The following is a 27205-nucleotide window of genomic DNA, read 5'->3' as shown; positions in this document are numbered from 1 at the left end:
AATACATCAGGGCAGCACCGAAAGACAAACGGATCAGCTTTGCATGTGGAGTACAGATAGACCCGCAGATGGAAACAGCTGACCGTTTGACTTAATAAGGTGTGTGTATATACTGAGTGGAGGTGTGGGGGTGGAACAGGAGCAGAAGACTGAGATATAACAAAGAGAAAACTCACAAAAGAAGCAGAATAAACGAGATTGATGGAAAAAAGAGCAAGAGAGCACAAGAGAGAAAAAGCAAAGGCTCACAAGGATCCCCAGGCTACATAGGCAGCTGGGTGTGTTTGCCACATGTTTCTGAGCAGAATGCATATGGCACCAAAACTCTGTATTGTATCTCTCCAAACATGTCACCATCACACTTCCAAACCCAGTGATGTCATTCCACATCAATCAAATACAGTGTCAACTTCGCTGAAACAAATAGACTTTCAGGGGGCAGGAGAATTGTGAAGCGACGCAACTATGGGAACGGACCGCCACGGGGGATAAAGTGTTTTTAATTATGTCCAATTGCCAAAAGTCTGAAATCCCTCAGCATGTCTTTCCAGCTAAAATTCTCCCCGGATTGCTGTCTTTTTCTGACAAACAGAAATGGATTGTATTTGTGGTCTAACCAGTGACAGTTCACTGAGAGGCACCAATCCCACTGCTGCACTCCAACATACCATACAGAACTCCCTGTCTCGGATCCTTTAATAACCCTTGCAAAACACTTTGCAAGATGATGTTTCCTGCTCCTTCCTTGGCTTATGTTATCAGCAGGGTTTATGGTGGATGCAGAAAAACAAATCCCTTCTTCCATAACACAAGGACTGGAGTAGCCATTACACACTACTCCCAGCTATGAACTCTGAGCTCCCAGGAAATTTTCAAATGGCTACCTCTGAGCCATTTGTCTAAAGTTGCAATCCGTAAGGAGGCGAGACTTGGTATCAGTTTGATGCTCTGTCTCCCTTATTCTAGCGAAACCATGTGTCACAGCTGCGCTGAAAGGGGATGATGGGAATTCAGTGTTTGAAATGAGGTCACACTCAATAAGAAATAAGCCTCCTGTACAACAAAACAGCCCTGCCGTCTGGAGCATTGCTTTGCTATTCACATGCCATTCTTGTTCTTTTCTTTCTCTTTTCTACACCCTCTCTTGCTGCATCTCCCACAGCAGCCAGAAGAATGTCAGGGTAGATCACGGCCGCAAGTGGCGCGATCCTAAGTTTGCCAAGATGAGATAATTACTCATATACCTAATTTAAGCAGAACATCCTTGCATCACCAAGCGCATCACGGCAGAACGTGTTTAACGGTGTGTGGCATGTACAAAGAGAAAGATAGAGGCGTGTGCATACCTAGATAGAGAAGTGGGCTTTTACAACGAGGTTTAACTCAGGCAAGAAAAGAAGACGATGGCTACACCTGATGGTATGAGAGGGTGAAAAAAAAAGGGATGAGATGGAGAATGTGGCTCCCAACAGTCAAGTTGGATCATTCCAACCACCTGAAGTTTGATTCTGTGTTAAAGGTTCTGAGCTATAAAAAAAAAACAAACCAGTTGGGCGGAAGTTGGGCCCACCCCAACCCACTTGCGGTTGGAAAGGCAAGGAAAGGTTTTTTTTTTTTTTTTTTTTTACATCGAGGGGCACTCTAGCAAGTTAAAGCTGCACTTAGAGGAGAAAACAGAATGGAAAAATCAATGCAGCAGACTCTTCCGACTTTTTAGAATGGGTCAAACACCATAAGTACTTTTCCCATGATGCAGCTTCACAGTCTTTATTTAGATCCTCTCTGTCTCCTAACCAATTGGTAATGCAGACTTTGTTATTTCCTGTCATAAAACGCAGATCTGAGATAACTTTGATGATATGACTATGACATCCTAAATGTTTTTTCTTCCCCCTGATGACTAATTTGATTTAACAACATAAAATCTGTTGAGTGCCCATTTAATTTGTTGCTACAATTCAATACAGACAACTACATATGTTAATATTAATGTCATATACTTATCTGACATTCATGCTTCTTTTGTTATCTGATTCTGATGATGTATAGAGAGTGATGGGAATCAACATAATTTACATTATCGGCTAAAAATCTGAACTTCATACAATTTAATTTAATTTTTATTGGCAAAACAATGAATCTGACCTCAGGTTTAGTGTTTCTCAATGTAAACAGATATTTACATTGTTGAAACAGCAGGTCAGACTCTTCCAAAAATGTAATGCAAGACCTAAGGGTGTATAGGGTGCTGAAATAAATATTGAAAGTGTAAAGAATAAACGACTTTACATACATACAGTCAGTGCATATGCATGCATGCTCGTCCATGTGCGGAACATGCAGCCTTCCTGAGTATATATTTGATTCTGACATATATATTTGACAGTGACAGTGAGTGAAATGTACACGAAGTCTGCACACCTTCACAGTAAAACTGTTGTCAGGGTCTTGATCCACCGTGACAACCACTGAGGCTGCTTCTAATTTCCTTTCTTTGAGTCAGAGCTGCACTTTTCACCACACGTCACTCGACGGCTTCTGATGCCAAATGTTATATAAGCTTCTGTTTTACAGATGTAGGAGACAGTAAATATTCCTATACTGTACCCCAGCTGTATGCTAATGTTAATTTTTTTCATTTTGTATTCTGGCAGTGAGCGGCGAACTCGGTCCAGCAACCCATTAAAAGCATGAGATATTCACTCCATTACTGTAAATGGCGACTACATCGCTATATTTTGATGACAGGAAATTGCATTGCAACTACTGTATATGCAGAGTCAGGGATTCAGCATGTAATAAGGCTGATTGGTTAACCCCAACACCTACACTCAAAATGAACAGGAAATTATAGCTTATTCTTCCCCTCAGAAGTCACATCGGGGTGAGCTGACATGCGACATATAGGAGATGAATGACATAGAACATTACGTGCGAACGCAGACACTCAAGGACAACCAATCCCAAACACAGCACACCATGGGGTAGGGAAAAAAAAAGAAAAAAACCCTGGAATTATAGCATCACACCCAAATCTCTGGGGGAAACCATAAAACACATGCAATCAGCTTTCCTCTTAGAGAACGGACAGTGACATTTTTCACTCTGGATCATCATGTGGCACATCAGAGTGGTGCTTAAGGCGGAATTTTCAGACAATAACAGGGCTGCCGTTGTCAGCATCTCCCTGGATTCGGTTGAAATATGACTCTGCTCCTGGCCAACGCTCTCCTCATGTTGAGCTCTGGTGGAAAAGCCATCGCCTGTGGCTGTGAGCAGCGGCCGACCTCACTTGACATACTTCATGTTAAAGAAACAGTTGAAGACACGCGAGCGCAAAAACACGCTCACGAATCCACAGGTGACTGTAACGCAACTCGATTAAGGGAGAGGAACAAATGCATACTGATGAACGTAAAATGTTCATCCTGATTTATTGTTTCTGCATTTTACCACATTAAATGTCACATCATCTTTTGGGCTTTCAGTCCACAGCCTCACCCTGTTTTGCCCCCACATATTTATCCCTGCTGGATTTTCAGGTTGTGTCCAGATGGGGGCAGGAGAGTGCTCCAGTGAGCACCAAGCCAAACATCTGTCTCCATCTGACCCACAATCATGCTGGGTGGACCGAGTTCATTGTGTTCCCCCTTCTGAATTGAAAAATATGATGCACGGGACCAAAAGCTAAACTGAAAATCATCACAACAAAACAGATTGGAATAAATGCTGCACGAGGAGCTAAAACCTGAAAATGAACACAGACCTCCTCTTTTTCTATTTCTCTCTCTAACACAGACACATACTTCAGGCGTGAGCCGAAAGAAGACCAACAAAGGCTTATTTTGATTAGAGTAAGGTCTGGAGGTGATGTCAGGCAGCACCCCCCTGCTGATCAGCTCAGGGGGGCTGGGCTCAGCGTGCCATGAAATTTGCGCTTTCTCAGGCTTAGAGCAACATACCATGAAATAAACAGCACAAAACCAATGCTCATTATTTCTCCATATCCCCCAGGGACACCTGATAATGGCTCTGTTTACCTTGTAAGCTCCACACAAGACAGCAGGCTTAAAGAAGAAGTTCTAGTTTTCATCATTTTTCTGGTCAGATGTCAGGAAAGGAAAAAAAAAAAATGGGTAGGAGGGCCCCACAGAACTGGATAAGAGTCTGGGAGGTCCTTGCTGCGTTTTAAGGCGAGCTACTTTCACAACATATTTACACAGTTACCCCTGAGCTGTGAGCCAGGCCGTGGTCCCACTGCCAGCCCACACCGACACACTCGGAGCCTGGGCATTCTCCAGCTAACCACAAAACCAAACAACATGCTGCAGAGGTTAACTCCCTGGGCAGCGGCAGTAAATCAAAAAGTGGCAAAGATTAGACACAAACGTTGTCTATGTAGCTGGACATACATTAAAACACTCACATGCATTCGTGTGCAACGGTTTTACAGCTTTAAACCTCTACTAGACGTCAACATCTTCACCCACATACACTTTCCCCTCCAGACTGCAGTCCAATCTCAGTGCTCAGAGCTGCTGCCAAGAGCAACAGGCCTGTCTGCCACCCCACTTATCCACTACACAGCACTGTAACCAGTCCCTCACCTCACTGCCCCTGTCCTGTTTTTTGGATTCCCTCTAGGTCTTCTCCACCATTTCACCCCTCAGTTAACACTCCCTTCTGTATAAGGTTTTAATCCCACGTCTCCGAGGAGGACCGCGGCCAAGCCATATTCCCATTTCCTGTCTCTTTTGGGATCGTGGAAACTGGAGCGGCCGCCTTCACCTAAAAGACGTAGATTCTGAGTGTTTGGCTTGGCCATTTGCTGAAATCTACATTTTAAAAAAGTGCTGAGGGCACACTTCAGGGCTTGCTGACACAGTAAAGGAATAATATAGAGAATAGTGGGGGAGAAAGACAAACATCTGACATGGGTTAGGGAAATTCTCTTAATTAACCGTAGTGGAAACTCCATCTTCTCTGGGACTACTGAAGTCTGGCCTGAAATGTATAAAAGTAGTGTGCTCTGTCAGTGAAGCGTGTCATATACTTTGGACAAGATAATGCAGACAAATCTGAACAAAACAGCACACAAGTAGAAAAAAAAATTCTTTAACATCAGCTAACTGAATTAAAATACTCTGATGTCTTCACCTTTCTGACAGTAAACTAAATATCTTATGGACCAAACAAGACCTTTGACAGCAACTATTTTCTGACATTTTATCAACTAAACAACTAATCAATTTTCCATTGACTGCTAAACTAGGCTTCAGTGCAGCAATTAACATTTAATTAATCAATTATCACACATTGGAGTACACAGTAACACGTGCACTGTCCACATTCAGCCAGAACGTCTGTCAAATCTATCTTAAATACACTGCTTCCCACCTGACTGTGATCTTATTAGTGGGACATCTATTACCCCCCCCCCCTCCAAAAAAAACATACACATTTACATAATATAATTAGTTTAGGCCCGCAAATACGATTATTTTTATAGTTAATTATTCTGTTGATAATTTACTCGATTAACAAGTTGTTTTGGTCCACAAAATGTCAGAAAATTGTGAAAAATGTCAATCAGCGTTTCCCAAAGCTCTTTAAATGTCTTGTTTTGTCCACAACCCAAAGATGTTCAGTTTATTATCACAGAGGAGTAAAGAAACTAGAAAATATTTACAGTGAAGAGGCTGGAATCAGATCATTTTTAGACCTTTTTTTCTTAAAAAGTCTCTCAAACTGATTAACCGATGATCAATAATAGTGATTTATTTATTCTTTGACAACTGAGTGTGACAAGGAGTATTTGACTGTATTATGTTTATCCTTTCATATCAGTGAGCGTGGGATAAAATGACACAAACAGCTCTCTTTATAATGCAACACAGTTCAACAGCACCACAAACTACTGCCTATAAAATGATCATAAACCTGAATCAACAGCTCGCTGAACAAAAACTGAACATGAAGGTAGGATTTCTGTTGTATTTGGGTCGAGTGTAAGACGACTGAGGTGGATTCTTGGTATCTTGCTCGAGGCAGGTTTTTCCAGAACTTGTCTGAGTTGTTTTCTGTGCGTCAATCAAACACATCTGTGTGGTTTTAAGTGTCTGACATTTCTGTCAAGGACTACTTTGCTATCACACTTCTGAATAGAGTTTCAAGAACCCACTACACTGTGAAGTTCTGAGCTATTTGATGCGCAATTTAATAGCCGGGGGGGAAAGTGTGAGAAATCTGTTTGCGTCAATGCAAAACAATGATCCTAAACGGTACTGACACACGGCTTCAGACATTCGCTGGTTTAGAGGTTGGAAGATTAAAGAAAGCATGTGGCAACATTTAGAATCACATTCTACTGCCGTGACCCACGTCTACAAACCAACCTCTAAGAATATGACATTAAATGACACAATGTGCTGGTCAGTTATGTCTTTTTTAAGAGAGAAAAAACATTCACACACATGCAAACCAAAACAATGGAGGCAAAAGCAAAAGGGTCTGTAACAATGGCAAAGGTCAGAAACCCTGCAGAGCTGCTGATTTAAAACAGACTAGATGGTTGCTGATATGCCTCTGCTGCTCTATATGTTCCTCTATTTACTACACAGCACTGTGATTAATCACACTCGCTGCACAGATGTGCCTCAAATTACATTTTATTGTATAGTTTGACTCAAATAGCTTCATGCAATAAACAACTGTTATTTACTGCAGGTCTTTGTTGCTGTTCCTTATCCTAATACATTCTCACGAATCTGTGCTTCCCTGTAAACCACTTAACACTGTCCACTTGAGATAAGATCTGCTACATTTCAGTTTTTCGTGAAAACAGCGCCTACAAACCCTCTTATATTTTTGCACCAGAGCGCTCATGAAGGCCTAAGCAGGGCATCAGATTTCCAGGTCTCGTCTAATGGGGCTCCAGGAGAGAAGCCATTATCCATGCGTTAAACAGTGAATGAACTGTTGCTGCCTTCTGACACCCAGCGGGCCTTTTACTACAAAGTCTGAGGCCAGGTACATTTGTACAAAAGTAGAGCCAGGCTAGTTTTGTTTCAGCTACTGAATGTAACAATTAACCCTTTGAACTCCAAAACCTGCCAGCAGCTTTGAAAGACAAGTTGTATCATCTCGTCAAAACATTATCCAAATATAAGCCTAAAATCATGATATTTCAATAAAATCACTATTTTCTGCACGTCTAACCAAATTCTGTAAAAAGATAAAGAAAATTCTACACTCGTCAGCACAAATGTAAAGCAACGGCTGACTCAGTTGCAACCAGTGGTCACGTGTCACAAATTCAGTCTTTTTGTCTTAACTGGGCTGAACTGCAGGCTGTGTTTGCACCGCACAGATAACAGACAATGATGAAGATGATTTAAAATGCAAGTAGAAAATATCTATAGTAAGTAGAGTTGGTAAGTACAGACTTTCTGTAAAAAGAATAATCAAAGAAATTTAACTTTCAAGTTTTGTTTATTGATAGTTTATGGCATTATAACTGTCATATTGCACAAAAGACGATTTATAGTCTGGTTTATGATTCTTTTTTTCTATGGTTTCTAACTTTATAACTGTGTTATACTTCACAAACAACTTTTTTGAGGTCTCTCTACTTCTAGTCAGGGTTGTGCTGTTTCCTTGGAGGTGCAGGACTTTATACTGCAGTAAAAAATTAGTCAAAATGTGAAAGGAAGCAAAAAACCGACCAGAAACTGCTTGGTGTAACTTATATTAAACAGTAACCAATTCAGAACCTAAATCTTTCTGTGAATTTGGAAAGTCTGCTACAACTATATAAATCATCTTGTCAAATCTTTACCTCAGCTGACTGAAACATGTAAACTGTAAACGAGGGTGGCAGGAAAAATGAAGTCAAGTCCTGAGGTAAGGATGAGGAAACAGGATGTGTAAAACTCATCAGGCCAGCGCAATATTAAAGCTCATTACGAGCATCAAGCTCTTGTGTTGCGTGTTTTTACTACTTTTTCCTGGCTGTGGTTGCGCTGCAGGAGCCCCACAACCAGCATCATCCCAGTCCTATTAAAGGCTCCCAGTCCTTTGCACTGCTCCTGTACTCTTATCATAAAGTCTGTAAAGCCCCCACTCACTCCCAGCCTAATCCTTTACTTCAGTACATCTTAACCTCAGTCCACATCACACTTTGTGTCCTCCTCTTTCCAACTTATCAGCCACTTACACACATGCATGTCCACCTCCCCCACCTTCCCCCCACTCCACCAGGCCTGGTCCGGCCTATCAGTGGATACCAAGGAAACCTCTGGATGATGTCATGCGGTGGGCTTCTGTTCCAAGACTGACATCAGTGGGGAGAGAGCTCCTCATTCTTTCCAGAGTATGACCCAAAATTTTTGGCTCCTCTACCCACACCTACTGCTTCGGCTTCCCCTCTCTCAATCCTGAACATTTTGCATCTTGTTTTCTTGACACATACACATCCTCTCCTCCAACTCTCGGGTAAGCTTTAACTGATACACCACGGTACATCATCGCCCACATTCATACAGGATGCTGTCGCTCCGCTATAGCCGAGACAACAAAGGCCAGACAAGAAGTGCTGTGTTTGCACAGCTCCACCTCGGCTACTTGGATTCACCCACCGTCCCCTGCGGATTACCTCTGAGCGAGGCCAAGCGGTGCATCTGTTCCACTTGCGTTCCCTCAGACAAACCCCAGACGGTTATTTCACTGAATGCTACTTAGAAGCGAGGGGACGGGCATTAAATTATCTCTGGTTTTTCTTGGCAAACTCGCTCGGAAACAAGTGAGCAACGAAGTCAGGGGACACGTTTTGTGGATGGCCTTAACTTTCTGAACAACGGAGATAAAAATACGCTCGAACAACCACAAGGCGAGGAGACAAACAACACAGTGAAAGGTCACGAGGTGAATTTGCAAAGATAATGCCACTTGGCTGATTTTTACATCTAAATTAAAGAGTTTCATTTGCATCACATTTGCAGCATTGATTGCCTGGTAAAATACAAGTAATCAGCTTCTTAGTCTTCACCGGCACAAGCACAGCACTCTTATGCAAGCTGCAAGAAAAGAAATAACATTATGGTGCTTATAGAGGGTAGACAGTCTCTCTGCGACCACAATAACCTTGTCACAAACCAAACCACAAACCACCTCAGCCTATAAGTACTACTTCTCTTCTGACTGCTGCATGCAAGCAAAGGCATAGGCTGCTACAAAAAACGTTCGCCATAATTTAACGGTAAATCAAATTGTCTCGCTTCTGTCTTTAAGTCTGTGATTTTAAATCCTTTAAATCATTGATTTAACTCACAAGAATCATCTCTGTGTATCAAAGTTACATCTGTAGGAGTTTTGTCCATTAAATGGCCTAAATGTAACGCTGCACCTTTGCTTCTTCTAGACTGTGTGGATCTACGTAGTCCTTCTTTGCTCACACTCAATGCAACTTGAGCACAACAGCTCACTTTTGACTGTGTTCAAACAGTGAAGCTACTCTACACTACACAGCGGAAAGTTGTAATATTAGAGTAATTCAGCCATACATGAAAAAAGTTCCAAACTGCAAGTTAACAGAATTTAGTTTCATCTATTTGTCACATATTTGCCCAAAAGTTTGAATCCGTGTTTGGGACTATCTGCAGTTTTCAAGTTAATGTTGGTGATGACTGCATATTTTGCTAATGATATGTCTCTCACCCAAAACACCATTAGGACATGTTAACAAGCTAAAAAAAAAAACCTTGATTTTCACCAGAGGAGGTCCTCATCAAAAATCTACTTTGGAAAAAAAAACAAAAAAAACATGCCGTTTTTCTAAAGAGATTGACTGGAAATCACAGGGCCTTGCGTCACCCGAAACTTAATTGGCCTGCCAGTGAAATCAAACACATTTTCTTTTTGTGTGTGTGTGTGTGTGTGTGTGAGTGTGTATGTGTTTTCATGCTGACCACCTCTCGCTGGTAACCAACTCTGGCAAAAGTCAACACAGGATCAGACTCGACTACAAAGGGGAAAAGGGAGTCAGGGGAGGAAAGGAGCGCAGCCTGAGCATAATTTGGAAACTATGTGGCATATTTTCCATTTTCTGCACGCTCTGGAGCCTGTCCTGTCTCCCAACTGGCAGACACGCAGCAGGAGGGCTTTAAACATATCTTGCACAATATCTGTCCGTTCCCACGGTAACCGCTGGACTGTTACTGCAGCTTTGACAGATGTCTGAGATTTTAAATTGTTCCTGTATCACCTCAGTCTTATGACGGGTTTACTGTGAGCAATAACAACAACAACAACAAATTAGGGCAGAATTACAACTGGATAAATGAAGTCATCTTGTTGGCAACCGGAGGAATTCACCAACAGCCATTAGGCCTGGGGGAAATAACAGCTATGACACACACGTACACACACACACACACAACAACATGTGTATTAATGCTGCATTTAATAGTTCAGTCTCACTAGAAACGTGAACATAGCCTGTGCAGTATCAAACAGTGTTGTGCTTCCCTGCTTCACCCATAAATCACATTTTCCCATCACACTTGTGTATCTGTACAGTACATCTTACTGATGCAGATTGTCTTTCTTGAAATATGGAAACCTGGTTTTGGTTATGCGGAGCTATGATTAGTTCATGGTTCCAAATGAGGGCAAGCAGCAAAATGTTCATTTCAGTTTTATATCCCATCATATATCTATCTCGCCTATGGCTTGGCAGACCGACTTCAGCGATTTTCGGAAAAGCGGTGATGTCATATTTCTTTCTTTTCGTCTGTTCTCGCTGAGCAGCAGTAAGGTTAAAGGTCAGCTGGCTCAGCATCAGTCACATCAGTCAGCCTCTGTTACTAATTATTATTGAGGGCCTCGGCCTCATAGACTAATCCCCCTTTAAACAAGCACAACTCTGAAGGGACAAAGACAACACTATTCCTTGTGCTCTGTGTGTGTGTGTGTGTGTGTGTGTGTGTGTGTGTGTGTCCCTCTCAGGGGTCATGTTTAAGAGCCACAAACACCCACACAAAAGCTCATTATCGGTGCTATCCAAATGAATTCTTCACACTAGGTAAAAGCAAATAGTATTTGAGCCATATCAGGTATCTTGGTGTATTGTAAACCCCAAAATGCTTCCTGTCACTAGTCACATCACCATGCATGTTTTATCTCCTGCCACAAAGCTTTTCTAAGAATAAACAGAGGAGAAATGAGGACATAAAACTCTCTTTCTAATAATTCAAACATGTAACTGCTTGTTAAAAACAAAAACGTTGCAGCCAGTTCAGACAAAGAATTCAGACATGAAACCACCAACAGAAATATAACAGTTTGACTTATAGGTTTCAGAAGCCACAAAAACTACAAAAACGGCAGCATCAGATGCAGAGCTGAGCAGCAAACAAATGCAGCACAGTTGGAAACACAAAAGAATTCCGAGACGTGAAGTTCTTTTGTGGAAGATGTGGAATATATGGTACCTAAAATTAAGTTTGATTTGTGATTGTGTGCATGTGTGTGAGTGGGTGGCAGAAGTCGGGGGGATCAGATGCTGGGGGCTGCATGAGCCAAATCCACACATCTATAGAGGATGTGGCCGCCACCACAATCTCCCATATCGAGAAGAATGAGAATTGGGGATGACCATCATTTGCACCACAGCCATATGTGTCTGTTCTGCAACTAAAGGATGATGAATGAACCATCGAATTAGCTTTTAACTCATTTGTTTAAGAGCTTTAAATCAAAGTCAAGCTGGCCTGACGTTAAGTATCACCTATTAAAAGCGACTGGTATGTCGGTATGCTTATGAAAATAGCATTTAACGGGAGATGCAAATTAGTTGTCAGACTTATAAATCAATTCACAAGTAACAAACGTACCAAATTGCACGCAGCTGAGTGGAAAGCTAGTGTGAATCTGGCATCCATAAATGGCATCCAGCGAACCCTCGCACAGACAGTCCCGAATGGCCATTAAACTGCTAAAATGTGCAATTAAACGATTTTTTAAAAAGAGCAGATGAGGAGTTACAGAGTGTTGCCTACCTCAAAGACTTCTTCATCAAGTATTCTAGTTCCAAATACTATAATTCCTTTGGTATCAATGATGGGATGGGGGCTTCGGAGCAGCTTCTGGGTGGTCTTCTTTTTACAGTCCAGAATGAGGGTGATGGTCTGCTTGTGCACACTGATGGCCACTCGATGCCACCTGGAATGGGAGGTAAAGTTAATTCACACACTTACTGGGTTACACACTGCCCAATTACAAAGCGCTAACAGGCTACGGGCCCCTTTTTTTGTGTTTTGTCTGTTCAAATTCAAATACATCCCTTTCTGTTTTGTAACTATCTCATTTCAGCCTTGAAGCCTAGTTTTTGGTGGCAATAGTCGCACATTTGAAGAGATCGAGGAATAAAAGCGCCATGTCGCAAAGTGGCATGTAAGTCGCTTGCAAAGAGACACCTGGCTCAGGTGCTGCTGAACCGCTAAAATGAAAATAAACTGCTATCAAAGCCGAGCGCAGCCACCTGGAGTTTGATTAGAGGGGAAGGTGAATAAACAAAAAGCGGAACGTTTATTTAAGCGCACCGTACGACTGAGGTGTTGGCGAGTGAACCTACTTTCCGTCAGCTAGGTTGACTCCTCTGAACAGGGGGTAGTCCTCGGGGCTGGGTTTGCCTGTGTGGTCCTCGTACAGGAACACTGGAGAGCGGCCCACTTCGAGTCCGAGCTGCTGGATGCCCTGTTCATTGTACACGGACAACAGGAAGGACTGGCTGCCCTTCCTAGGCTTCACTGTGGCCAAGATGGAAAAGTCCTCAGGGAAGACATCACCTGGCAGGATGGATGGTGGGTTGGAGAGAGAGAGAGAGAGAGAGAGAAGTTTTTTGGACAGCTAAGTAGCAGTAACCATTCATCATCATCATCATCATAAGGAGAAGAATGAAATACTAGTTTTGTGTTCAGGATGTTGTAATCGTATTATTATTCTAGGAGACAGGCTGTGATCTTTGGTGTCAAGAGGGAGTGTGATGTTTTTATTGCTACTTCTAATGGAAAGAAATGTTAGAAAAACAGATCATTTAGATTGGAGGAATTGCAAAAGATTGGGCTTCGAGCAGCAAAAGGAAACATCAGCGATTCGTGGAGTGCCCAAAATGTAACAGGATAGGATTAATCTGAAAGGGATGGCAGGCAGACTAGAGGCTGGACAGAGAGGAGGGGGGAAAAAAAGAAAACGTTAGAAGAAGTGGATCATTTCCAGCGCAGCACAGGATGAGAAGCATTAATGACAAAAGCATGTGATCCTGGGAGACGTTGTCAAACTATCCTCCTCTCCTCTCCCACAGATGATGGATCTAACAGACGCTGGAGTGAAAGGGCTGGAGAGCAGCGAAAGTTTTACAGGAGAAATAATTAAAGGCACATTTGTGTGGAAATGGAAATACCACCAGAATATTGGTATGAAAACACATAACCAATACGAGAAAGATGTGCGAGCCACCATCTGCATGGTTCCACTGTGCAGCCTCAAGTATTTCCTCCATTTTGCTCAAGTATGGAACACATCTGCCAGACAAATTCCCCTTAGTGGGGTGTTCTCAGGACCCCAGAAAGAGGGGCCGGCTTTCCAAATACCCGAGGAGACAGTTGCTCGCTAATGTTGAGGTCAGACTACACTTGAGGCAAACAGAACTTTCTGATCTTTTAGTTAGGAGAGAAGAAAGAAGCTATCAGACCATATTAAAGCCGCTATTGTTATGACAAAGCAGCTATCTGGATTATATTTAACATAAGCAAAGAAACCACTTGAATCCCAGTAGCTTTCTCTTGTTTTACAGCATGTGCAAAGAAGAGATTTCCAGACGGCCGGAAAAGAGAGGCTGGGCTTGTGGCTACAGTGGTATTGTAGCGCCTCGTGCAGCCATCAAAGCCCCTTCACCCGGAGGAAAGGAGAGGAGAGGAGAGGAAAGGAAGAAGAAGAAGAAGAAGAAGAAGAAGAAAAAGAAGAAGAGAAGCTACAGCACCAAATTTTGCCACCATCAACCATTCACTTTATTCCCTTTTGTTTTCACCCTGTCAGCATCTGGATGTCTGTTTGCCTTCCTGTCTCGGTCTTCCTGCCTTTTTCTATCATTCCTTCATTAATGCCAGGCATCAAATCGCATCATGCGGAGAGCACATGCCTTGGCAGTGCGCTCCCTCAGGAATTCTGCTTGGCATCATATGAGAAACATTGCTTTAATTGACAGATGCTTCGCCGGGATGGTGTAAAGCAGAGAGCAAGAGAAGACAAGAAGGAGAAAGACGAGACGGACGACCCTTCAAAAGCCTCCTCCTGTGAGGGAGTTCGGTGAAGATGACAGATTAAAAAAAAAATTATCTTTGAAAGGCCTAATGTATGAAACTAAAAGGGTTATGGTGCAAAAAAAAAAAAAAAGTGGGAAACACCAGAGAAACACAATATGAAGGAGAGTTTATTGTTACATGAGCTGGTCTGGTACAGAAACAATGAGTCAGCGTTGGTTCAGGACAGGCTGTTTGTGGAGGTGAAGGGTCGGCACAGGGTTGAGAAACCACGCCATCGAGGACAACAATGGAGAGGGATAAAAGAAATGAGAATAAATAACTTCCAAGTCTGAAGTATTTAAAGCAGTGGCCAAAATCAAACTGCAAGGGATCTCATTTGTGGATTCGTGTTTATGCACTGATCTACCCTCCCTGCCATCATGACGAGGACCTGACGCCCTGTGAGAAACGTCCATTCAAATGATGGAGAGAGAAGGAGGCTGCCTTCCTCCTGAAGTGGGAACAGAGGGGAGGGGTCGCTCAGAAAAAGCTCTGGTTTCTCTGGAATGCTCTCTCAACCTGCTGCTTCAGGCCACCAGATGAGAGATACTCATTCCTCATTTAGAGTGTGAGTGTCGATATGGTGGGAATGGAAAGCCCGTGGTGCCACTAGTCCTGGGAGCTCACACTGGCACGACCACAGCCGCTGTCAGGCCAAAAAACGTCTGGGAAAGACAGAAAAGCCAACCCAGGACACGTGAACCAGCCATTTGGGAACATTTTAACCCACTGAACCCCAAAACCTTCCAGTGGGTCTGAAACGCATGTTGTTTTTTTCAAAAATCGCCAATAATATACCATATATCAGAGCCTGAAACTGTAAAATCAGAAAAAATTTTGAGCTTTCTCATGGTCCTTGAACTACTTATCTGTGACGAGCTGCTCGGGTGAGAAAATTAACCAAATCTAATCTTAAATTGTTTTATTCTACATGTTTTATTTCAGAAAACAGCCACAAGTCTGTAAATAAACTGAAACTGTAAATAGTAAATTTTTTATAGTATGTAGAGTCACCATTTTCTCCAGTATTGGTAACACATAAAAAAAATGTTGTACATGTTGATTCCATTTTTTTTGTTCTTGTAAAATAGGTAATCAAACAAGTTTAACTTAATTAGTTTCATGATTTATGGCATCATAACTTGTGTTGTTACCACAGAAGTGCAGGACTTTATACTGCAGTGAAATATGAGCCACAGTGACAGGAACAAAAAGCGCCAAGGGTTAAATAACCAAATAAAGCGGCTTTTCTCGTGATAAAATATCTCCAGTATAATATAGCCAGCTTTTATTGTCTAATAAACGAATGTGTGGTAGAAGTCTCAGAGCTGACGGTGGGAGGTTTTATTTACAAGTTAAAGGAGACGGAGAAAATGGTTTGCCCTGTGACTAATGTCGCACGCTGACACTTGACATGTACGCCTCAATTACTCTTCCTCCTCTGCAAAACGTACAGAAACCTGAAGAATAGATGGCAGGTCAGGGAGGGGCAGGAGTAATGGCTTCTCTTTGAATGATGCTCTCCACCGTCTGTCAGTGCATATACAAGCTGGTAAATGGGCTAGAAAGTCTTGCGTGCTGTAATTGGTCATTCAGTCATCACTGTGTCCAAATCCCTCTTTCTGTATGAGACAAGTAGCATTCCAGTGACACCGCATGCTGCTGTGGAGACAACAAGTGGGCCGGCTTGTAGGAGAGTAGGAGGCTCTATGTAAAGGCAGACATTCGTGAAAAAGGGCCAAATCACATAATGCAACCAAAGGTCTGCTGTTACCTAACAGTCTGAGATGTAAATATGATTTGTTTATGGGATATTTTTGGTCCAGAACAAAAAAAAAACATTTCAATTTGCTGTGAACAGCTCACTTAGATTATAAATACATTTTTAAAAACACTGAATAGAGAAGCAACTTATTATCTGTTATCCACAACCTTCACTCCTCTGGTTCTTTAAGCTTTTATTTGATTTATTCGATAACTTGTACTGAAAAAAAATCTGGAATCAACATGTGGGGCATTTTTCCAAGTTACCACAGGTGTTACCAATACTGGAAAAATAGTGACTCTACACACTATAAATATTTCATTTAATTTGTCTCTGTCTGCTCTGTGTAAACACAGCCTGCAGTTCAGCCCAATTCAGCCCAGTTCAGCCCAGTTCAGCCCAGTTCACAGCCCAGTTCAGCCCAGTTCAGCCCAATTCAGCCCAGTTCAGCCCAGTTCAGGCCAGTTCAGCCAAAAAGTCCTTGGATTTTTCGTTTTTCACAAGACTGCTGGTCACTCGTGGAGCACAGAATTTTTTGTTTGTAGATTTAAAGGGATTTTAAAGCAATATTATAGTTTAAGCTTAGATTTAGTTTTCAGACAGAACAGCACATCACACAGGATTCGCTCAAGGACTGTTTCTAAAGTTTCTGGCTTTGATAAATGGTGTAATTTTGTATTTGTTATAGCTAACATGTCGTTCAAACCCACTGGTGTGCTTTGGGGTTCAAAGGGTTAATGGATATTAATAAGATGGCATCATATTGCACTTCTCCACTACTAAATGAATCCCACAGTTTTAATCTCTGCTCTAACAATCTTTTTTAGTGTAAGGTCTCTCAATCAAATTGCGATAAACACAATTAGACGTTAGTTTTGAATTAAATGATGCTATTCGTGTAACATGGGATGTTTTCTAAGATACTAACTAACAACATAATCATAAACTTCACTCATGAATCTTGTTATTAAGCAACAGAACCATTATTGATTTTCCAGCTTGTGACACTAGTTTGGAAATTTCTGTTTTACTGTGTGCTGCAGCAGAGGCACATAAGTGAATGGCCGGTGGCATCTCACCACAGCAGCTCAGACCACAAGCGCACATGCCAAGCTACAGCTAACCCCATTCAGGGAGAAAGTAGGAGCTGCTGCATCATTCTTTCCTTTCTGTTTGTTGGCTCTTATCCACTATGGCAAGAAAAACCTAGACTGGGTTGAAGAAAGAAGTCTGCATAAACTTCCCAGATTGTCAAAACGACAGCCAGAGACTAATGCCAACTTGAATTTGTATATGTATGTAAATGTAAATTTAGATTGCTCATATGTGCCTGTTTGTCATAGATTCATCTGAATGCATATGGAGCCACAAGAAGAGGGCCGACTATAGGAACATGCTGTGTGTTGTAAAAGTTAAAGAGAGCAGACAGTTTCATTGGACTTTTTCTTCACTTCTCATTCACATAATAAAGGTAAGAAAGGTCTCTTCTGTTTTCAGTGCCCCAGTAGTTTCAAATGAATCATCCCTTCCACATGTTTGCCTAATGATTGCATGTCTGCACATGCTCTTTTCCAACACATCATCACAGACTGTCTGTGGTTATGGGGTCATGGGCCAGTGTGTTCTTAATCAAAGCTATGTGCGTTTTGTTAGCAATATTATAACAAAACGAGAATGTTTGCTTGCTCTTGTTTTCTATATGTGACTTTTTCATTTGTTTTACTTATGGAGACAGAATGCCGTGTTGATAATTTAGGCAAATAGTACTTCCAGGCTTCGGGCCAAAGTCATAACTCAGTAGCAAACTTAGTTAAAGGGGGGAAAAAAAGAAATGGATAGAATGATCTCACAAGTTAAGCTGCCTTCTGGAATATATTAGCTGTACATTCTCATAACGTCGAGGCGAGAATGAGGCCACATCACAAACGCTGCGAGTGGATTTTAAAACCTTCAAGCCACAGACAGCTAGTTCCTTCTGTTTGCACCTTAAGACCGTGTGGTGCCTCTTATGAACTCCTCCGATTGGTTTGTTTTATGTAGACTGTTATTTCGGATGATCTGGAGTAGCGTGTGTGTAATTACAGCATGTGAGTCTAAACAGAGACTGATAAGAGGCTGCGCTGTCACAGAGCATCAAAGTGAACGCTATTTGTTTGATTGGAGAGCATGTACAGGCATGCAGGCCACAGGAGCCCCGTGGCTCTACTTTAAGCCCCAAGGAAGAGTCATGGCCCGGATCAAAGGTCCACTAAGGCCAATGTTACATCTGAGAAAACCATGAATGGGGCTGTCATCCAATCTAAGCTTTGTGGAAGCTTAGCTCACAGGAAGAGTAATTGTTTATCTTTTTTTTTTCTATATCTTTAAGCTGCAAGAAAAGCAAGGATCACAATAATTTTGAGAAACTGGTTGTCTGGGTCACAGAATTATGGTTATGAACAAAATGAGACAGAGCAAGCATACAGAAAAGGGAGTTTTGCACGTCTCACTAGGCAAGAAGTTAGATAAAACACAAAGGAAGAAAACACTGCAAGGCAGCGGCGGCGTAGGAGAAATGATAGAGGGAAAAATTATGACGCTTGAGGGAAAATAAAGGGAGAAGGAGGGAGAGGAGCAAAGGAAAGACTGCTGGGAGAGGGAGGAGGAAAGTACTACTGCAGCGTACCGCCGAGCAGTAACTCAAAGCCACGTCAGCACAATAGAACAAGGCAAAGTGGAACCCCAGACTTCCCTCCCCTTTACCAGCCCTATTTTCACTGCTTTTCCATCGTCCAGCTCCTCCTCCAGCATCACATATTACAGGCCTGGATCACAATGCGTGTGGTGTGTGTTTTCAAGGGGCATGAATTATCTGTATTTCTTATTTTAATGTGTTTGTGACATCTAAACTAACTCAGCTACCAAAAGTGTGCTCGACATCGCTCACTTCTTTGGAAGCGCAGAGCTTACCATAAAAGATGCAGACGTACTGCAGATCTTTTAGTAAACATGTTTACTGGGAAGTGAAAGATTAAACAGCAGGCACAGCTTCTCTGAAATCCTATAAACTTAAGGCAGAGTTGACATAAATAATCATCTTAAAAGAGCTAATAAAACTGTTACCTGAAGGCGATGAAAGGAACAAACTCGGTGGGAGCAAATACCAATTGCTTTCTCGCCATGTTAAAACATTATATCTGTAGTTTACTGTGAGGTGGGGTGAAAGGTCACCGAGCCGAACAGATGGCCAGACAGCAAGGTGAGTTAAAGATCTTGGAAAAGCCACAACATGTGCAGTGACTAACCAGAGGAGGAGGATGGAAAAACTCTGCAAGAAATAGCTTTGAGCTCTTTGTTTGATGTCTGAAGGGGAAAATTGAAAAGCTCTCAGATGTAGACAGATAGAGTGGCTTGAGTCAGATACTCACCTGGGTACAGCTGTTTGGTGGGGGCACTGAGCTGGGCGTCTTTGGATACTCTGTAAGCCTCATCGGGTCCTTGTGTTGACCTCCGATGTGAGCAGAAACCCGTTGATTTTGTAACACCCTCAGGTAAACTGTGAAAATCTAAAATCTTCAAGAGGTCTGCTGGTTCCGCTACAGAGAAGAAAAGAGACAAAAAGAGAAAATGATGTTAGATTTATGAAGAGAATTGGGTGGAATGACTCTTAAACTCCATACAGGAGTGCACCTTGCTAAATTTACAGTCAATAAATTATACTGTTTATGCAGCACAAATATAGACAGTCTTTTTTTGTACAGTTCTGCATATTAAGCAAGCCTTAATTATGGAACGTCTTTTTGCCATTCCCTCTATTTTCTCACTTTTGCTGACTCAGGAGCGCTCAGCAGGAGACTTCACTGTTGTGGTTCAGAGAAGATTTCTGCTATCCATTTAGGTGCTAAACAGAGACATGCCCATTTATAGATGGCCATGATCATGGGTTACAGCTGCACCAAAACCCATCCTTCCATCCATTTTCCTGCAGTGCTAAATCTACCGCTGCCTCCCTTCCACCACAACCGTGCAATTAGCACACTCTCAGGCCGGTCGTCCCGGCCGTAAGCAGGCCACCGCAGAAGCACACTGGGTCAGAACAATGTGACATGGGGTTTGACCCTGAACCGCACCCTCACATGCCAAAACCACCCAGGACAAACAGCTGTTCCTGCAGCCAGATGCGTGCACAACAAGCTGCACAATGACACACATTATAGCATCAAGCCTTGCCCAAGGACACTGGGTCATTTCTTTAGGGACAGTCACATAACAGCTAAAGATAGGGGGCTGTCAGGTTGTTTTAAAGGAGGCTAAACACTAAAGGGAGGAAAAACAGCTAAATAGAGGAAAACAAAAGGATTTTATAGCGCAGGAGTTTAAGAATAAAACAAAAGCAAGTGTCCTCTGGTATTCTGCTGGATGCACTTTTGAGTTGTTAAATGCATACTGATCGTCAAAGGGAGCCCTTGGACTCGATTAAAACACACATGCACGCACAGGTAAAGCAGCGCTTGAGTCAAAGACCACACACACTGTTCAAAAAAGAAGCTCTCAATAGCCCCATCCATCTGAGAGTGAAAGGGCGGCGAAGAGAGGTGGAAAGGTGAGATCGAAACAGCGCTTTAGTGCAGCCTGCATTGCCCTGCAACAACCCCCAGCTGGATGTCATTATGTATGACTCACGTGCAGCACAGATCGATTAAAAAAACTCGACATTCTTAAACAGAGGTTTCCATTTAAGAAGGCTTTGGCTGCACGTGTTCCTCTACAGCTGTGCAGCGATTGTGGAAAAAAAAGAACTTCCTCTTCACCCACAGACGTCTGATTGCATACAATGCCAGCAAGGCTAACTACAGAAAGATAAAAGTATTTAGCAGCAAGTTCTTTGTTTTGCAAGCCAGATGTAAGACATAGAGCAGCTTACGAGACAACAAATAAAATCTGATATAAATACAATGTATGTTTAAACACAGAAAAGCTGGAAGAAATCTCTGAAGAGCATTTTATGACAAAAATGAATCAGTTTGATGCGTGGTGATTTCATAATGTAGAGAGCAGCAGTGTTGCTTTGGGGTCATATTAGGTAGGGGCACATGGGTTTGTAACAGCAGCTCATCTAAAAGATATCTACTTTTTTCCAGGTACCACACCCATCCATTTTCGATCCACCTAGTCCAGCCTTTAAACACATCAAAAAAGATAACACTCATATTCCTGTCAGTCCACACCGCAGGTTGACAGAGCCTCTAAGCAAGTGAAGGGTCGAAACAAAAAAGACAGCTTTGTCTGTCATCAGCTCACAATGAAGAGACAGACAGAAACTCAGCCAGCGGCCAGAAGATGTCTATCATTCACCGCCATCACAGAGGTTCATTTAATGAGGCCGACGCTCAGAGCTCTGCAGCAGAGCATCAATATGTCACGCTGCCAGCGGATGGGAAATGTTCCTCTGGTACAAATGCCCCGATTCATCCGCCATTAATCAACAACTATGTTCTACATCGCTATCACTCACTGGTCCACAACTGAGAGGTCACAGGAGCATAGGAGGTCTTAATTGAGAAGGAAAGACAAGATCATCTGTTCGAATAATTATTCCTCATCAGTGAATTAATTCTGAGATGGTATTTATGTAAAGTCATGAGCACTCAGGAAAGCATGACCATTGCACAAATAATTACAGCGTTTATTTACTCAATAAACCAGCAGCAAAATATGAACTGCTTATGAAGTCTGTTTACGACTGTCAAAGAACAACACACCTTTAGTTAGATTTTTTTAAAAGTTTATTGGGGGTTAATAGGCCAGCTGGTAAAAGTTTATAACTGGCTGTCGCTGTCTGACGCATACCGTTCAGTTATTAGAAAATGATCCCGACATGTTTTCACTGGTAAAACATCAGCGTCTGTGTAAAGCCTCAGAACACGAGGACAAAACAACACTCTTAGACTCCACAAAAGTGAAAAATTGTATTTCTTTTAAATTCTACAAAAATCAAGTTGCTGTCAATGCTGGAAAAAATATTGGCTCTACTCATACTATGGATGTTTTACCTCTCACATTTTGAGTTTGTTTCCATATGTGCCTCCTATCTGCTCTGTGTAAGCACAATTTGTAGTTCGGTCCACTTCAGCGAAATAGTTCCTGAATTTTTGCCATGTGTTCGTTGATCAGAGCTGAGTTACTAATGGCTTCCCATTTGCACAGAGGAGAGCAGAATTTTTAGTTTTTAACAGAATTTGGATCGTGTAAGTGGTTGATTTTAGGCAAATTTTAAGATGAGACGTAGAATAAAGAAATTAAGATGAAGCTTAGATTTGGTTAATTATCTGGACTGGACAGCACGCCACCGGTGAGTAGATTTAGGGCTGTCGGAAAGTAGAAAATCAATTAATTATTTCTGTATTTCTGACTGATATATGGTGTCTTTTCATTTAAATGTTGAGGATAACATGTCTTTTGGTAGGTTTTGGGTTTAAAGAGTTAAAGGTTTCGTGAATCTACTGCATTATTTTGCACGTTCTGTACATCAGATGCACTTAAACAGTCCAATAACCAAAAAAATCCAGCTGAAAACTATTTAATTCATTATCGGTTTCTATTAAAAACACACAGAGGCACAAACCGAGAGCAAAATGACACAATAAACTAGAACAGAAAGCATTTAATAGCACTTTTACAAGGATCTCAGTTGACCAAATCTCACAGTTTTCGCCCTGTTCTCAGACAGCCGCAAATGTTCCCTGTAAAAGCCCCGACAATCTGCTTTGACACTACATGAGTCAGTCTAACCTGCCAGCATCCAGCAGCACATTATCCCTTCAGATCAATCGATCACTGAGGCTTGCACGTTGGCCGTCCATACAAGGCATGGAATTAAGTGTGTTACAGCTAACGCAGTGTCTGAAGGATGGTCGGACTAAAGCAAAGCTCCCTGGTACAACCTGGTACTAATGTTTAGGTGGTGATGTGGTGCCTCTGATTCTCAGACTGTTAAAACCAGCCAGCCATAGCCTCCCTGTTCCATATCCCCTCACCACACACCAGCATCCATGATTCCCTTATTTGGAGACATCCTTGCTTTGACCTTCTGCTACAGACTCTGGTGGTGACAGGTGAAAGCACTCATTCATCCCTAACTCACAGATAGTAATAATCCTCCCTGTAGTTCACATACAGATGACAGTATTTCAAGACTATCCTGTCAAAATGGCCCTCCATTCGTGTCTATTTTGGCATCATTTTCCCAGAAACAAAATGTTTGTAGGTCTGTCTTTATGCGAAAGTATCTCAACACAAATAAACAGCGAAACTCCAGCAGCTGCTGACGGCAAACCCTCCAACTATCAGACATTTCTGAGAAGCCACAGTCACTTTATTAGTTTATAGATGACAAGAACACACAAATATTGATAAATGATTCAAATAAGCACCTTTGGGCAATAGCATCCACACTCACGACGCATCATAACAACACGGCTTTCATATTAACATCAGAACAACAGCCAGCTCAGCACCACAGGGGAAGGAAACACAGGGGAGGTTGTGAGGAGCATCCACTCGATGGTAACTGTGTCATGACCTCTTGCTGAGGAGAGTTGCTTTTGCTAATCCACACTGACACCATCAAATCCCAGCAAAGATCAGCAGCTTTTTGGGACGGAAACAACTGTCATCGGCACACTATTCCCTCCCTGCATGGTAACCACTGGACCAATCTGTGAAATTATGAAACTGTTTCTCACTTCCTCACGTGAAATGCTGTTTTTTTTTCATCTGAGGTTTTAGATTCCCCTTCGGTCTAAAAGCAACTAGAGGTCACCTGCAGGTGAACCAGGTGGAGAGGACCAATGAGGAAAGCATGATTTATAACTGCCCAGACACCAGCTACTAAATTGAAGACCTATCGAAGACCCATCTTGGAAACAGCGAATGTCTTCTCCAATAAAGTAATAATTTACCTGATGCGAAAGGCACTTTAAAGTCCCAAATGCAAAGATAATCACCTCCACTTCCTTCCCTCATTTACATATTCTCACACACCTTCATTCAGGAGTTTCTGTCACCGGCGGTCGACCCTCCAGCGGAAGCGGTCCTGACCACATCCTCAGCCACAGGTATGAGTCTCAATCCCACCTTGTTAAGCTGAGCTGTTTACCCACTTAGCATAGCAGGGCCCTCAAGGGACCAACACCTCTGGCACTGGATGCTAAAAATAATTTTCTGACCACAGCCCCTTCACTTCCAAGCGGCAGGTTCTCCACACATACACAGAAACTGTTTATGTGACTCGGTCTTGTGTACATTTGCTCACGGTCAGACTGCCTCCCTCCTCTGCTGCTTTAACTGCTTTCATGCATATATGATCCAAAATAGGTAACACGGTAAACACAGTGAATCCTTTAAGCTTCAGCAGTCAGAAACTTTATCACATGTAAATAAAACTGTTTATTTTCATTTTTTTCATTTGCCCTGTATGCAGTTCTTCCATCAGCCACTGGGCCCCGGTTGTGCTTTTATACTGTAAACAATAAAATAAAATAAATTGTAATTTAACGCCGTTTTTACTATATTTTCACAGATTTTTTAAGGTATTTTTGAAATACACAAAAATCTAAATAAAATTACAAAAAATGTAAATACAATGTAATTTTTTTTTTTAAAGATTGCATTTTAATTTTTTTTTCCATAAAGAAAACTAAAAAAAAAGAAAAAAAGGCAAATGTATCATATTTTAAAAATATTTATTTTGTCATTTAATAGATGAAAGTGTCCAAATAAAATGTAATACTGTAAATATTTTTTTTAAATTAGATCCATATAGTTACGATTAACAGAAAATGTATTATCATTATCATTATTATTACTATAACATGGATTAATAATAATATTATAATATTATATTATTATTATTATTATTATTAATAATAATAATAATAATAATAATAATAATAATAATTTTGGTACTCAAGTTGCATGAATTTTAAACTTTTTTTCCCTTTTCGTCACTGTTGCAAGACAACCAAGGACATCACATATTTAAGGAGCTCCTAAAGTGTAAATGTGGTTACCAGCTACAAGAATTCAGGCAGGATGTGTTTTTCATGTACTTTTTGGTAACAACTGCAAAGTCTACGTCATGTACAACTCAAAATAGATATAAATCTCTCGTGCTCTGCATTTCCATACTCTTATAAATGATTAATTTGGGTTTTCCCGAACCATGTGCACAGGAAAAACTTGTAAATGTACATATTAGTCAGCAGAGTGGTGTATCTTTGATGCTAAAAGGGGAGCGATTAACTTTCTTTTATGGGTTTGTTTGTCAGACACTGGATGAGGTTGCAGCACAGTAAAGGGATAATGAATTCATAAAAGCATAGTTTAAGAGCGAGTTCTTTTAAAAGGTGTTGGTGAAACATGACATTACAACAAACTTACAGACAGAAGGAGGCATGATGGGAGTTTATAAAACCTCTTCTCCTCCCCACTTCTTTCTGACTTCTTCTCTCTTTATGTGAACAGTAGCTTGAGTGGCAGATTCATAATCCTGCTCTCGGCTCTGTGCCAAGTCTGTGGTGGATCCCATTCCCCGAAATATCCATCTTCCCTCTATTTCCACAAATGCACACATACATACACACACACAGGGGCTCTGTAGCAACACTTAGTGACTCCAGACGGCACCATTTCCCTTGACAGGAGGAGGGGTGCTGGACCAGTGAATTAGTACTTTTTCATGGGGTGGTGGGGGGGATTAACATTCTTCATTCTTTCACTGCCCCTATCCTCCTCCTCCAGCCCTTCCTGAAGTGAGGCCTAACTCTCCCGGCACATGCTTGACCTGGCGCTGAGGACAAGGAGTAATTAGCAGCCATAAAGAGGACCCTGCCTCTCCTGGAAACCAGCACAGCCGAAAACAAGAATGCCCAATGAGCGACTTCCCCCTCCTAGAGCGCATCACAGACAGGGAGGGTGCAGGAGTCTTTTTTTTTTTTTTTTGTTTCACCTGATTCTGTTATAAAACTTGAAGCCAACTGTTGTGAAGCTGGAGCCTCACTGTGAGTACAGCAGGTTACTATTAGGGCTCCGATTTAATTACTTAAAGCAAGACTACATAACTTTTAAAAGAAGACAAAGCAAATTAAAAGTGGAATCCATATGTGCTTTGCATCTAATCTTCATTTGGTCTATATGATTGATAGCTCATGCTGGTTATGTTTGCTTATGTTCTTAAACTTCAGACGGGTATTCTCTTCTGAGCATGCTACTGCCCTTCATTTAAGCATTCATCCATATCCCATTTTTGTGATTGAGACCACATTAGCAGATGTTCAGACAAGTTACAAAGGCTTGCTTTGTAGTCTGTAACACCAGATCTTTCTGAGAAATCATTCAGATCCTAACCCAAGTTTTTATTCAATAATAATATTCATTAAATACATGAAATTTGCTGGAGCACCTCTGATCTTTTTCCCTTAAACAGTCACATTTAACCTCATAAAAATGACTTAACTGTGATTAGGTTTGTGACCTTGATCATGACACAACTCCTGCAAGACACTAAAGCATCCAAGAAAATCTGAAAAAGACACACCTCTGTCAGCTCTGACCACAAGTTGCTGCTTCTGAGTTTCATGTGAAGTATTATGCATATGCTGGATTACTTTGCATGGACACCAGCAGAAAAGCAACACTTAAGTAAATGAATGCAAGCACATACCTGAATGGGATGCCAAGAAGCAAGATGGCAAGCAATCACACATTCCTTCACACCTCAGTTTAATTAAACCTACAAACCACTGTCAGACAGATTTCCTGGAAATCACAAGGCAATCAGTGAGGTTCAAACAACAATTCAAGTTGTACCAACATGTACAATACGCTGCACTGATACACACAAAATCATAACGTCAGCTAGAAGGAATGTGAACGTGACATCCTAAAGTGGCTGCAAGTAGAAGGTGTATTTCGATAAACAGCTGTAAGATTCGACCAAGAATTGCGTGACATGGCCAAAATCTATTGGAAAAATAACTGAAAAATAAGAATGCTTTTGTTTGTGAAGATAAGCTGGCGCTGAAAGTTCAAAAATACTAAC

The 27205-nt window shown here is 41.6% G+C and overlaps 1 protein-coding gene across 2 annotated transcripts in view; it reads right to left on the bottom strand.

The window, feature by feature from the left end:
- The window catches only part of LOC103360605 (collagen alpha-1(XI) chain-like), an 83861-nt gene that overhangs the window by 45770 nt on the left and 10886 nt on the right, over positions 1-27205 (bottom strand). For both annotated transcript variants that reach the window (XM_008286422.1, XM_008286423.1), the window contains exons 2-4: positions 19533-19700; positions 12632-12845; positions 12057-12219 (exon numbers count right to left, since the gene is read on the bottom strand). In XM_008286422.1, coding sequence (XP_008284644.1) covers positions 12057-12219; positions 12632-12845; positions 19533-19700 — 545 coding nt within the window. The remainder of the gene's footprint in view (positions 1-12056; positions 12220-12631; positions 12846-19532; positions 19701-27205) is intronic.

This window comes from Stegastes partitus, unplaced genomic scaffold (genome assembly GCF_000690725.1).
Source record: "Stegastes partitus isolate 25-593 unplaced genomic scaffold, Stegastes_partitus-1.0.2 Scaffold454, whole genome shotgun sequence".
Lineage (NCBI taxonomy): Eukaryota > Metazoa > Chordata > Actinopteri > Pomacentridae > Stegastes > Stegastes partitus.
The sequence above is the reverse complement of the archived record's forward strand: the minus strand, read 5'-3'. Positions and strand labels throughout refer to the sequence as shown.